The sequence below is a fragment of the Lepisma saccharinum genome, chromosome 10 (assembly GCF_977018435.1).
Source record: "Lepisma saccharinum chromosome 10, izLepSacc3.1, whole genome shotgun sequence".
NCBI classification, from domain to species: Eukaryota; Metazoa; Arthropoda; class Insecta; order Zygentoma; family Lepismatidae; genus Lepisma; species Lepisma saccharinum.
The window spans coordinates 81574703-81589391 of record NC_139238.1 but is presented as its reverse complement, the minus strand read 5'-3'; the positions used below and the strand labels follow the sequence as shown (position 1 = coordinate 81589391).

Below are 14689 nucleotides of genomic sequence, written 5' to 3'. Positions count from 1 at the left end.
TATCCTCTTCCATTCTCATCAGATGTCCTGCCCATCTTAAGCGTTGAGATTTTATATATCTCACCACATGTTCATATTGAATCAATCCTTCTAACTCCATATTATTCCTAATTCTATAGGATCCATCTTCATTCCTAACGGGGCCAAAGATCTTACGTAATATCTTCCTTTCAAAACACATTACCTTGCTTTCTGCTTTAGATGTAAGTTTCCAAGATTCTGCACCATATGCTATAACTGGTCTAATAAGTGTCCTATACAGTCTTAATTTTGTGTTCCTAGAGAGGTTTTTTGACTTAAATAATTATATATGTGCATAATACTGTCTATTTCCAGCCTGTATCCTTTGATTAACAATCTCTTCTTCTTCTATGTTGTTATGTAGAAGAGCTCCAAGGTAAGTAAAAGTGGGTACTCCCTCAAAGTTATATGTACCTACATTCAAAGCCAGAGAGTTTCGTCTGGCTGGCGATCTAGACATTCTCATATATAACTTGTTTTAGTTTCATTAATTAATAGTCCTATTTCTCTGGATTTACTATCCATCTTTAAAAAAGTGCTTTTAAGATCTGCAAGTGTCCTTGATATTATCACAATATCGTCAGCATAAGCAAGTATCTGTGTTGTTTTGTAGAATATACTCCCCCTTTTTTGCAGTGGACTGATAAAATCATGTAGTACAATAATGAAAATTAGGGTGGACAGAGCATCCCCTTGTCTCACTCCTGTTTCTATGTTAATGGTTGGTGAGACTTCTCCCTGCACCATGACTCCCGCTGTTGTATTTTCCAAGGTTACCTTTATCAATCTTATTAATTTATCTGGAAATCCTACTTTCTTGAATACTTTCATGATCCCAGCTCTGTGTAAGCTATCAAATGCTTGTTGATAGTCTATAAATAAAAAGTGTAGATCTATACTTCGCTCATAGAATTTTTCCATAATTTGAGATATGGTGAAGATGTGATCTATGGTAGATCTATTTGGACGGAATCCACATTGATATTCCCCTAGGATTTTTTCTGCCTGCTTAGATGCTCTCACATATAGGATATTGGAAAATATTTTGTATCCAATATTTAATAGTGTTATTCCCCTGTAGTTGCCACAATTCCTTTTATCGCCCTTTTTATGGATGGGGAAGATAACTCCATAGTTCCAACTACATGGTATTTTCTCTTGATCCCATATCATGCAAACTAGCTCATGAACTTTCTTCCAAAGTGTTTCTCCACCCTTTTTAAATATCTCAGCAGGGAGCAAATCTTCTCCAGGTGCTTTATTATTATTTAATTTTAATATTGCACACTTTACTTCTTCAAACGATGGTCTTTGTACCTCACATTCTGTAACTTGGGTTTGGTCTTCATCTGCATTATCTGTTATATTAAATTTAGATTTATAGAGCTCCTGAAAATATTCTGACCATCTTTCCAGACATTTGGTTTGATCCGTAATAAGCTTCCCATTTTTGTCTTTACATACGTTTAACCTTGGTTGATATCCAGTACTAAGATTTCTAACAGCTTTGTACATTTGTCTTGTATTACCCTCTGTCTGATGTTCTTCTATTTTCCTTACTCGCTCCTGCATCCAATATGTCTTTTTCCTCCTACAGATTTTAGTCACTTCCTTCCTAGCATCTATATATGCATTCATCGATGCTCTTGTTTCTCTTTGAATCATCTTTTTCCGTAACTCATTTTTCTTCCCTATTAGTACACTACACTCTTCATCATACCAATCTTTTCTGTTAGATCTCTTTCTTTGCCCTAATATCTCTTCTGATGTTTCAGTCAGAGTTTTCTTCATATCATTCCATATTTCCTCAATGCTATTATTTTCATTCTTATCACTTAATTGTTGGTGTATTTGTTCCTGAAAAGCTCTCTTATCGCTGTCTTTCTTTAACTTTTCTATATCCCAACCAGTTCTCCTTTTTCCCTTGATTTTGCCTATATTAGACAATCGTTGCCGCAATATAGATTTGACTAGGAAGTGATCACTGTCACAATTGGCCCCTCTGCGTGTTTTAACGTCTATAACAGATGTGGCATATCTGCTGTTCACCAATACATGATCTATCTGGTTTGTGTATGTTCCGCCGGGAGCTCTCCAGGTGCCTTTATGAATATCTTTCCTGGGGAATTGGGTACTTTTTACAAGCATTTTATTTTGTATACAGTACTGTATTAATCTCCAACCATTCTCACTGGTGAATGAATGTAAAGAATTCTTTCCTGCCACTTCTTTGACTTCAGATTCTCTTCCAATTTTTGCATTGAAGTCACCAATGACAAGTAGTATATCATGTCTACTTGTACTTTCATTTAACAAGTCCAACTCATCATAAAATTTTTCCTTGTCCAGTTCTTCTGCATCCTCATTAGGTGCGTAAGTAGAGATGATGGAGATGTTATAGAACTTGCCTTTAAGTCTAATTTTACACAGTCTGTCATTTACTGGTATAAATTCCATTAGTGATTTCCTAGCTTCTTTACTTATTATAAAGCCTGTACCCCTGTGTCCTCTGGTTTCAGCACCACTGTACAAAACTGTACAGTTTCCCTTGTCTATCTGACCACTCCCAGGCCATCTTATTTCTTGCAGTGCCAGAACATGCAACTTATATCCTATAAATTCATCAACAATTTCTGGTAGCCAGCTTGTAGCATTGTTTGCACATTCCATGTCTCCATTCTGAGATCATTTACCTTAACTCGTAGCCATGTTCGTCTTCTGGTTTCCTTCCATATCCGAGGCTCATTGTTGGGTCTCTGAACAGCAGATATTTTCCGAGGATTGGGTCGTCAGCCCGATGTCTCAACCCCCAACCTGGAGGACCAGGATTTGTATTGGGTTTACTCCCTTAGAGAGATTGGCTTCACCACGCCTTACCGCTTCACCGATCCCCGGCCAGTTCAAATCCGGGAACTTTTCTAACAATGGAAGCGGCCCTGGCGCCCACCCAGCATTGAATAACATGGGTACCTGGGGGAAACCCTGGGGGGTAAAGGCAGTTAGGGGCGTGATGCTGATCACATCACCCCCACTCACGACCGGATCAAGAAAGTGTGGGGCGTTACCGCCACACCCCCTATATGCCTTCATGGCGTAGTGCTATGCACAGGGGAGCACTTTACCTTTTTTTTTACCTTTTAGTATTATATGGATGTGAAACTTGGTCCCTTAAATTAAAAAAGGAATATAAATGAAGAGTATTTGAAAATAAAATCCTTAGGAAAATACTTGGACCAAAAAGAAGTTGAGAATGTTACATAAGTTAGAACTGCACAATTTGTATTCCTGTCCAGATATTATTAAAATAAATAAATAATCTTGTGCGTAACAGCCCATGAAGGGCTTACCTACTGACTACCGGTCTCCCTTCCATGCTTTCCTTCATCACCTCTAAGCATGGAGATCTTAAACCAGTATTGGAATAGTCGGGATGTCAGTCCGATGTATCCCAGTCGTTGTAGTAGGTTTCCGCAATCAGATTACGCTTACTCATTCGAAGCTCCCCAATTTCCTCATGATGGTGGGTTGCCACCGGCCCTATACACAGGCCGAAAATTCCCGGAGACTGAACCCAGGATCGAACCCATGCCGTCCCGCAGCCGTCGTCCAAAGCAAGGTGCCTTAGACTGCACGGCCACGGAGGAGGACCCACATATTGTTAGAATAATTAAATCAAGAAGACTTAGATGGGCAAGCCACATGACATGAATGGGAGAGGAAAGAGTTTATAGGATTCTTGTTGGCAAACCTGATGGTAAGAGACCAGTGGGAAGGTCAAGACGAAGACAAAGACGGAGGGATAACGTTGAAATGGACCTAAAGGAACTCGGTAGGGATGGAAAAGAGTGGATAGATCTTGCTCAGGATAGGGACAAATTGAAGGCTTGTATTGCTGCAGCCTAGCCTTCTTAAAATTTCAGGTTTAAGAAGAGTAGAGAGTGAGTGAGTTAGTTAATCACTGTATTTCTGAATGTTTCATTTCAACCAGGGCATAAGCGCATGCCTCCAAAAGTATGCGGGTGGAGGAGGGCATATTTTGGGGTCCCTCTCCCTTTTTTTTATTTGAACTGATTGGAATGAAGTATTGGTACAACTTATTTTTCATGCTCATGAATAAAATTCATGCAGGATCTACATATAATTCCCCATGCTGATAAATCCTATGTCATTCTGGGAATGCAAGTTACATCAAGTCAGTATTAGATATGAGCCAATACCAGTGTATCAATATTGAAAAGTACTAATTGGAATTTATTAGATGAGTCAGTACCAGTGTATCAATATTGAAAAGTAATGATTGAAATTTATTAGATGAGCCAGTACCAGTGTATCAATATTGAAAAGTACTGATTGGAATGTATTAGATGAGCCAGTACCAGTGTATCAATATTGAAAAGTACTGATTGGAATTTATTAGATGAGCCAGTACCTGTGTATCAATACTGAAAAGTACTGATTGGCATTTAATCTCAGAAACTTTATCAGAGTTTGGGTATCTCACAGGGTCTGCAAAATACTGGGTAACAGTCAAAATATCCTAAGTGCTTCCACAATAACATAGTGGTAATGTTGTTGCCTTGTAATCAAGGCATACTGGGTTCAATACCTGATGGATGTGCATCGTGGTTCAGATCCAGTTCCGATTAGCCTTCCTGTGCATAAAGTAGACTTCAAAAAAACTCAAACTCAAAATAACCTAGAATTTATGCAAATTGCATAATTTTATACCAGTATTGCATGGGAGAAAATGAACTTTGTGTTTAAATTAAAGTTATTTTGATATAATGATCCTCTAATATGTGAAATTATGTTTTAAATAAATACAGCTATGGCAGATAGATATGGTTTAGTTCCAATGGAATGAATTACCTTGCAAGATTAATTCTGGCCTTCTGACCTCCACTTAGGGATGTTCCTCTCTCACCAACTTTCGTGAGGTCCCGTTGGGGGAAGCCAGCAATGTCCCGCTTCAAAGCACACACTTTCAACACCTCATCATACTTTCTCCTGTCAAACTCATTATTGAACTGGATGTTCTGCCTCACAGAGCCTGGAAACACCCAGTACTCCTGGGAGGCATATGAAACTCTGCCCCAAATGTGACAGGTTCCCCTTGTGGGAATCAACTCCCTCAAAATAACTTGTAGCAAACTTGACTGCAAAAAAGAAGAATGCAAGGAAAATATAGTTTGTTAGATTAATTGATTTTTGTCACAAATACACAAATGAATGACAACTTTGTGCAATGATTAACTTAAGATTGAATAATGTTAATATTTTATAAACTTTGATTTGTATTCAAAATTGTTCATTTTCTAGTGTATTTTTCTCTCAATCTCTTGAAGCTAAAATTTTAATTTGAAGTGCCAATCAAAATTTCAACAATGACAGTGGTATCTCAATCTTGGGTGTAAGTTGAGGCCTAACTTTCGGGAGGGTAGATTTGATATTGCAGCCTAACTTGGGGGAGGGAAATCGAACTTGGCGTTTAACTTTGAGGTGGTAGAATCAAACTTGGCCTAACTTTGGGGTAGAATCAAACGAACTTAAAGCTTAAATTTGGGGGGGGGGGGAGGGATCAAAAAGTTTCTCATAAAAATAGCATTCAGGATTATAAGCTAAATAACTGTTAAACGTGCAAAATTACAATTATTACTTTTCTCTTGAGGTCCCAGAAGGTTAACAAAACTACCAGTAACTTGTTCATTTTAATAAACCTGGAAATTTGGAGGGCAAACACCTATGACCTAAAATTGACTTTTTTTCAGGGGAACAAGCTGAAAATTAATTACTGGCCTCTGGCTTCACCAACCTGGTTCATAGCCAAGCAGGTGTTACTTCTCTGCCTTTTTAGGCTCATCATGAAGATGAATGAGATTAGATGAAACCCACAAAGGATTGAGACTCAGACCTTGGACAGTTGGTGATGAGTTTGTGAGTCCAGCACTCAACACACTCGACCACCAAGGAGACAAAGATAGGCAATGTGGTATGGACCATGTGGTAATGGAAACAATAGAACGAGTGAACTCTTCATGCTACATAGGAAACACATGCACACCTTACCACTTCCATTTGATCCAATAATGGCAACGAGACTCCCTTGCTTAATTTGTATGTTGATCGATTGCAGCGTAGGATTTTCAGACAAATGATACCATGATGCAATCACATCAGATAGCTGCACAATATATTCTGATGTGGAAACAAGGTTGTTTTCTTCCTGAGGCGCTGAACTTTCTTCATTACAGAACAGGAAATACTGAAAAACACATCAATTAAAAAATATCAATCAACAATTACATTCTTACTGAATTTCCAAGTGATACCATCTAAAGAAAGGTGTAGCATCAAAACATCGCCAAAAAACATCTACGGAATAAAACATCGACGGCAATAACATCGACTGCAAAAACATCAATGGCAAAACCATCAACGCAAAAATATCCACCAGCAAAATCATCAACGGCTAAATCATCAACACCAAAAATATCGACACCAACAGCAAAACATTAACGGAAAGAACATTTTTGACAACGTTTTCCACACTGAGGAATCAAAATCCAATCACGAATATTTTGAGATGGGCTACCTAAATTAAAAGACTAAGCAATAGGAAAATCTGTCTGCAGCACTATTTAATGTCTATTACTGAAACAAACAATGCGTAATGAGTGAACTCAAGACTTGAGACAGTGCTAGCAATGTTACAAATGTGCAATGGCCATTGCGAAGATTACAAACAATTAAATTGTGCAGGGATTGTTTAGTTTCTGGTAACCATTTATCACTTCTTGCCGGCAGCATTTGTGGTCGGGTGAAAGGGAAAGGAAGGCTCCTTCATGTGGAAGACGAAGACCACCGAATATTGTTATTCGTTCGACACATTAGTAGAGCTCAAAAGTAACAGTGATTTTTCGTATTTGTATTTGGTCTCCATGAAAAGGAGACCAAAAGGACAAATATACAACTTGACTTTTCCGTACTGATTTTCCTTCCATTCATGCATTGTAGCATGGTATCTTGCTATCAAAAAAGGCTACATGAGTAACATTGTACGTGTAATTTTCAGTCAAGCAAACCAAACTTTATTCACTTCAATATCATTACGAAGGCTATACACATCACTATCATTCTAACACCCAGTCTGTACATGCGCGCATATACATCGTGTGCAAGTAATGTAACTGCCCATTTGCAATAACTGCCCCCTTCCCCTTCAGTCATTTTCCCCTGGTGCCTTCACCTTGAAGTGCCATCAAATGTGTAGTAGTACCGCTGTTGGCTTTGAATCAAGGGGTCCGAGTTCATATATCAAATGTCAAAGAGAATTCATTTTTTATTTATTTATATATAATTTCCGGTATCATTATGGCAATCACTACACTTTGCAGGACACTGGAAATCATTAAGTATATTCATTTTTTAACGTGTATATCGTACTGAGAAGCCTTCTTTACTTAATTTCTTAAATTTATAGAAATCTTTACCAAATTCACTTCGATATCATTACAAAGGCTATACACATCACTATCATTCTAACACCCAGTGTGTACATTTGTTATTATGTATCATTGTGGAACCATTGCAGCAACAGTGTTACCAACTGTTGAAATCTGCACGTTTCATCCAGTGTTTTGGCTATTGTTAGATGTAACTTCAGTTCATAAAAGAAAGACAAACCAGGAGGAGAGTAAGATAAAAGGAGAAGAGACAGGAAGGGGGCAAGGGGGGGGGGACGTTACCCATAGAATGCTTGTTTTATATGTCATATTCTTTCTCTCTTCAGTAAAATTTGTGTGATGTGAACAGAAGTTAGAGGAAATGTTTGTGTGTGTGTCTCTATGGACACGTTGTTTGTATGATAATTTATATTCTGTTAGATGATTGTAATCATATAAACTAATACTTTTCGCTAGTTGTTACTGAATTAACAAGTAGATTTTATTTCTTAATGTGTGAAAGATCGTGTATCACGACAACATCTGTCTCGATAATGGCTACTGCTTTCTTTTTTAAAATAAGAAATCAATTGTTAGGCTTATGTTAGGTTCTTATCTGATTATGTTTAAAAAGAATCCCAAAATATGATATACATTCTTTCAAAAGAATCTGATTCAGAATAATAAATTCTAACAGAGCTCTTCTTTACCAGCAGCTGCAGACTGAGCCAGAATTGGAAATAATTTACATCCGTTTTACACATATGAGGAAGACTTAGAATTCAATTTTACGAACATTGGAAAAATTACTTATCCTCACTTTAGATATATTACTATTATGATGAGTATCAAACGTACATATTGAGTATGTACACAATTATTTTCAAGCTTCTAAAAAAAAAAAGTTAATGTATGGACTCAATAAACCTACATATTTTCTTCTTTATTATTACAAATGGTACTGTTTTTTCTGCACTTTCATCGGTACACTTTCTGTTGCCTGTTTCAGCAATTTGCAAGAATAATTTTGATTAAATTAGTGTTTTAAGTCCACTTTATGCAAAGTATGGCTAATTCGGACTGGACCTACAGTTTAGTGGGATCTGAACCACTATGTGCCTCCACCGGGTATCGAACCCGGGACCCCTTGATTACAAGGCGACAACGCTACCACTGCACCATCGAAGAGACCAATAATAATTTTGAGTTAAAGTTATTATTGTCACAAAGTTGATTTCTTTTTTGTAATATTGCGTCATTTTTATGTCAGTTTTGGCTAATTGCAAGAGTGAGGATGAGTGATGATATGAAGAAATTGATGAGTTCACACTCGCAAAGAACATCCGTAAACACGCTGGAATTTAAACCTGGGACCACTGATTTCGTATCACTCTGTGCTAAACACTCCATGACAGAGGTAGGCTATTTTCACAAAAAAATGTTTACCAGGTAAAATGTAAATATCAGGTTTTGGCCTGAGAAATGCTGCAAGAAAGTAAGTGAAGTTTTTGCTTGCGCAAAACCTGTTATGCTTGTCTTCAGTTAGAAGTAAAAATCAGCAAGCACTGTGTACCATAAGATGGAATATTTAAATTGGATCAGTTAATGTTGTGTGTTTCATCAAGATAACTATTGATTTGCATGGTATAACTTTTAATCAAAGTTATTGATATTAATTTAATGAACATAATTCAGTGAAATATACCTATACCATAAAAATTATCCACTGCATATGTGTACAGATCTGCTTCATATTGTTCGTTAGTTCTTAAATTGTAATTTTTACTTATCATTTATGACAAATTATACATGTATTCGAACAATTCCATGCAGTGTTTACAGAAGGGTGAGCATTACTGTACTTATTCAACTATACACTGATTTAAATTTAAAACATCAAACTATAAGACAAGTGACATTTTTTTAGAATATCATACGTGGGTGAATCAAAAAGAAAGTTATATCCCCCTGTAAAAAAACAAACAAAACACATTCAAAAGAAAATAATTATTGTACAAAAATGCATGAACATTTAACTTTTTTCGACATAGTCACCAAAGTATACCAAGCACTTATTGAATAGTGTGACCAATGACTTCTTGCAATTAAGTCCTTCTGAACATGAAAGGGAACCAGTGGCGGCAATTGGGTTCCAAAATTGGGGGGAGATGCAAGGTGCCAAATCTAGGGGGGAAAAGACAGTATATTTCCCTTTGTATATAAGGTTTAGCATAGTGTAGGGGCAAAAGTGGCAAAAAGTGGGGGGCAACTGCCCCCTCACCCCCCCCCCCAATCGCCTCCACTGGGAGCCGTCACTGTGGAAACATAACCTTGTAATGAAGCGGTATCTGCTTCGAAACCTGTTGGAGGCACATTACACAGTGGTTTGGATCCCATTTTTAACTGCAGGCCCAGTCTCATTTAGCTTATATTTGCATAAAGTGTACTTAAAAAATAATAACAATTCATTATAGAGACTTGAATAGACTAACAACCAGGCCAGTATTTGAACCAGGGACCCCTGGTGTTGTAGCCTGCTGTTAACCACTCCAGCACGGTAGTCTGCAAAATGTTAGAGTATTTGATGTGACCGACAATGTATGGTACTATTGCAACTAGAGCTGATCACGCAATTGTAATTTGCAATATTTGTGCTCCAAAGTAACAGAAAAAGATTCAACTCAGCGATAGCCCCCACCCCCAACGCTGCCCGACTCAACAATCAGCAACAAAGTCGCTTACAGACAAAGGCTGTCACACAGCGTACAGCTTGGTGCTTTTTGTTTACATTCTATTCTCACAAGTTTTCGAATAGTATGTGTTCCTCAAAATAAAAATGTTTCCAAATTTTGTTATACAGGGTGATCGAAAAGTCCCCGAACCCAAACTTCAATTATTTTTTTCGCCGGTCGTTATTATGATAATGTCAAAATTTCTGTTGAAGCTGGTTTGCGAGGGTCTTGGCTGTACACGACACAAGAGATGGCGCTGGGGAGTGGCGCTAGCAGTCGTGGCGAGGAAATGAACTACGAGCAGTGCTGGTAACAAAATAATCACGCCAGTTGCAAGGATGACTTTGTCGGTGGAGGAGGATTTTTTTTCGAAAACCGAGTGAATTCTATTGTGTACCAGGACATTATACAGCAGTTTATCACACTTTTGTATGCCGATGAACGAGATGTGTGGTTGCAACAAGACGGGGCAACATGCCATACGTCCAATGCCACCATGGCAGTTCTGCGTGAATTTTTTGATGACCGCCTGATTTCATCAGGGCTTTGGCCGGCAAGATCACCTGATTTAACAACACCCGATTTTTTCTTGTGGGGTCACAGTTTAGGTTAACTGTTGGTTTGGTTTACCTGATTATTTTGTTACCAGCATTGCTCGTAGTTCATTTCCTCGCCACGACTGCTAGTGCCACTCCCCAGCACCATCTCTTGTGTCGTGTACAGCCAAGACCCTCGCAAACCAGCTTCCACAGAAATTTTGACATTATCATAATAACGACCGGCGAAAAAAAAATTTGAAGTTTGGGTTCGGGGACTTTTCGATCACCCTGTAATACACCACCATTGAACAGCCATGATAATTCTATGTTTATAAAATAATATATTCATAAATTAAATGATACACATAGCAATAATTATTAAAATAAAGAACATGACTATATATGAGTTAACAAAAAAAAATATGAAGAAGTTCTCTCGGGATATCAGCCAGGTGATCTCTGGATAGGCTTCTGAGCTTTCGAGAGCTAACGTCACTCTCATCTTCAGGGATTGAAGTGATGAGAAAAGTTAAAGGTATGGTTTCATGTATTGCTGTGGGAGGGGTATGGTGCAGGTGGCGGGCCAATCAGGTGCCATCCCTACGACGTCTGCACTCCCAGTCGACTATTGCTAACCATGCTGGGTCCAGTTCCAGTCCCGTGTCCCTGTTCAAGTTTTCCTTTTCCCCATGGATGTCTATTGTTTCTTTGTGGTTGTGGTTGTGAAGTCGATTCCATGGCCCTCTTGTTTGGAATGTTCTGCTAACCTGGATTTTTCTGGGTGAAAATTCTTTATGTAGTTGGCATGTTCTTTGCAAAGAACAAAGTTAGCTCTCGAAAGCTTGGAAGCCTATCCAGAGATCACCTGGCTGATATCCCGAGAGAACTTCTTCATATATATATATATATATATATATATATATATATATATATATATATATATATATATATATATATATATATATATATATATATATATTATATATATAAAAAGCTTCACTTCACGACTGCAGATTGGAAAACATCAGGCCAGCGATTTAAAAACTGGACTGTCATGACTAAATCGTGACGTCTGGTAGCCTTGCATCACTGGTTATAAAAACCAAAATTTAAGGACGAAATCAAAATTCTTGCAAAATCTGAAAACTCCTCAATGTTATTTTCGTATATATTTACAGGTTCATTTTAAATTATTTCATAGTTTGAGGGTACATGGCCCCTCCTCGGTACGGGCTGGACCAGTTCTCATTTTGCCCTCTTTTCGTGGCTTTGACGATCTGTTTTAAGGTATAAAGAGCCAAAAGTGTGATTATTGATTGATTGATTGATTTAGTTTACTTCACTTTGCGTTTTGTGCTTCTTGACTAATTTGCAAAGATGGAGATGAGTGATGAAATTGATGAATGGACATTCACAAACAACCAAGCCCAAGCAGGATTCGAACCCGGGACCCTTGGCATTGCAGCAAAAGGATGATTATGAATCGCACCAACTCCCCTATGGGCACACTACTGAATCATGCATGTCTTTTTTATTGAACTATGTGGAGAAGGACAAATTCTTCAGTTTTACGACATTTAGCATAATTAGCTTTCCCTGGGATTAGTGAAAGATAAGATACAAAATACAAACTACTGTCAGAGTCTGTCTCCAGCACAAACCTATATATATAATTGGTGTTGTCAAACGATACAGTGTTGAATCACAAGATAGCAGTGCACTGAAGACAATGGATTCGCGTATTCGAAGATCGTTTTGTCACAAGCCGCTCCTTGGGAGACGATATTTCAAGGGCCTTTGTTGTCTTGCCATAAGAGCCTCAAGTTAAACCTTCCCTGAGACGATTTGGAAAAAAATTGACTCTCTGCATTGTGCACTAGCGTACAGTGTTTTTTTGTGTGTTTTTTGTTTTTTTTTGTGCTGGAATCGTAAATGTGGATAGTACATAGCTGCTTCCTAGGCAGGCGGTATATACAATAATATATTTTCACTCTCAAAAATGGCAATCGGCAGTCATTTTAATGGGGAATTGCATTTACCACTCTGTACTTTCCCAAATGATAATCTGTTTTTATTTGAAAATGTTGATTTTCTAAAAATCACAGAATGGCTGTGGCACCATCTCTTCTCTGCGTATGCCATGGCATCATGTCATGTCGGATCCCATGTGTGGCTGGCCTTATCAAACAAATAAAGTCATTGTTCATTTTGCATAACATTTTTCGTGAGCTCTTCCATTTTGACAAAATATGGCTGAAAATAAATAAACATTTGTTTAGGATTGAAATGATTATTTGCAATGTAGCTATTCATTCCCTTAAGTTAGTCTCGGTCTCTCTAGCGTGGATCAATGCAAACATGTAAGGTGTTTGAGGTAACAACTATAGTTTCAGTTTTGTAGAAAGAGACGTGGACACAAGACATTCTTGAACGTTGCTACGATGATAAACATTTGATGAATTTCTCTTTGATGAAAACAGCCATGCCATTAATTCTATGTAACTATCTCCGTATTCGTTTGGTGACATCGGAAAAAAAGTGTCAGGACAATGGGCTCTAAGATCAAACAAGGGACCTGTTGAATAAGAGGTGCCCATGACATGGTTGAGACACCCTGTATATTACGACTACTACTATGCGAAGCTAGAAATTTGTAGTTACCTTATAAAATACAAGTACATATTATTAAACCAAAATTTATTTACTTGATTTTTACAAATAAGAAACGAATAAAAACAAATTTAATATATTTGGAAGAAGATAAAAAAAGAAGTAATTTGATAATATAATGAAGCTTGAGGGAAAATAATTAATGTGTTACAGATAGAACAGAGGGAAATGATTTGAAATGTGAAGTAAGTACATGTGTGAGAGTCATAGTGCAAATTGGATTATCAGATAATTAAAGCTAAATTAAAATTAATTACACATCAATGTAATCTGCATCCTTGCCACTTCTGTTGCTACATCTACAAATTGAACTTTGCCATTACTATGCTTCTGAGACGCATGTCTCATGAGATTAATACAGAGAGCGTAAAAATAATCAAAATATTTTTCGTGAGCTCTTACATTTTGTCTTGTTTTCTGGAAAAGGCAACATAAAATAGCCCGAAACAAACACTATGAAAAGCGAACGTTCAAAACTGAACATCTTGACTTTCAGTTGTAAATATACTTTATGGTGTGACAATTAGCCGAAATTTGTAATCTGAGCATAAAATCCCTTAAAATCAATAATCTGAGCTCAATTAAGAAATATGCAGGAGTCAAACATACACAAGAAATCCAATCACGCTTTGACGAAGTGGATAGGTCACAAATCCAAAAGCAGGATATTGTATTTTAATGAATGTAAACGAAAATTTTCACCATATAACTATGGATGTTGAGATAGTTAATGTTGCAAATGGTAGCAATTCATTTTGTAAAGAATTGCAATAATAATGTCGACCTTTATTTTCTACTAAATTAACCCTTAAACTCATGAATTATTTTTTGTTAATTTTTTCTTACTTTTAATCTAATATCTGTTGTTATGTACTAATAAGTGATTTTGAATCATTTTTTTTAAAATTTTCATTCTGCCTTTTCGAACTATGCCCCGTTACCATATGGTAACGCTATACGTTCACCCCTATCGAAAACTTGGAAATATTTTAATTAAATTTAAAATTACTTTCAAAATTTGATTTTTTAAAAAAAAAAATACAAATGTTATAGATCGATTGTACATTAATCTCACATTTTCTGAGCTAAAGGTGCTCAGGTATCTATTTAGTACATAATGACTACTCTACATTCACATATTGTTTATCATTCTTCAATATTCACTTGTCATAGAAACTATGTATTGAGTTGAATTGAAGTTTTAAGTCCACTTTATGCACAGAATAGCTAATCGGGACTGGACCTACAATTTAAAGTTAGATTGAAACCAATGTGCCATGTACCT

The 14689-nt window shown here is 37.0% G+C and overlaps 1 protein-coding gene across 1 annotated transcript in view; it reads right to left on the bottom strand.

Moving 5' to 3' along the window:
- Positions 1–14689, bottom strand: part of LOC145994404 (ATP-binding cassette sub-family C member 4-like) — a 143919-nt gene that overhangs the window by 75958 nt on the left and 53272 nt on the right. Inside the window, exons 9-10 of the mRNA XM_083130526.1 lie at positions 6083–6283; positions 4891–5177 (exon numbers count right to left, since the gene is read on the bottom strand). Coding sequence (XP_082986652.1) covers positions 4891–5177; positions 6083–6283 — 488 coding nt within the window. The remainder of the gene's footprint in view (positions 1–4890; positions 5178–6082; positions 6284–14689) is intronic.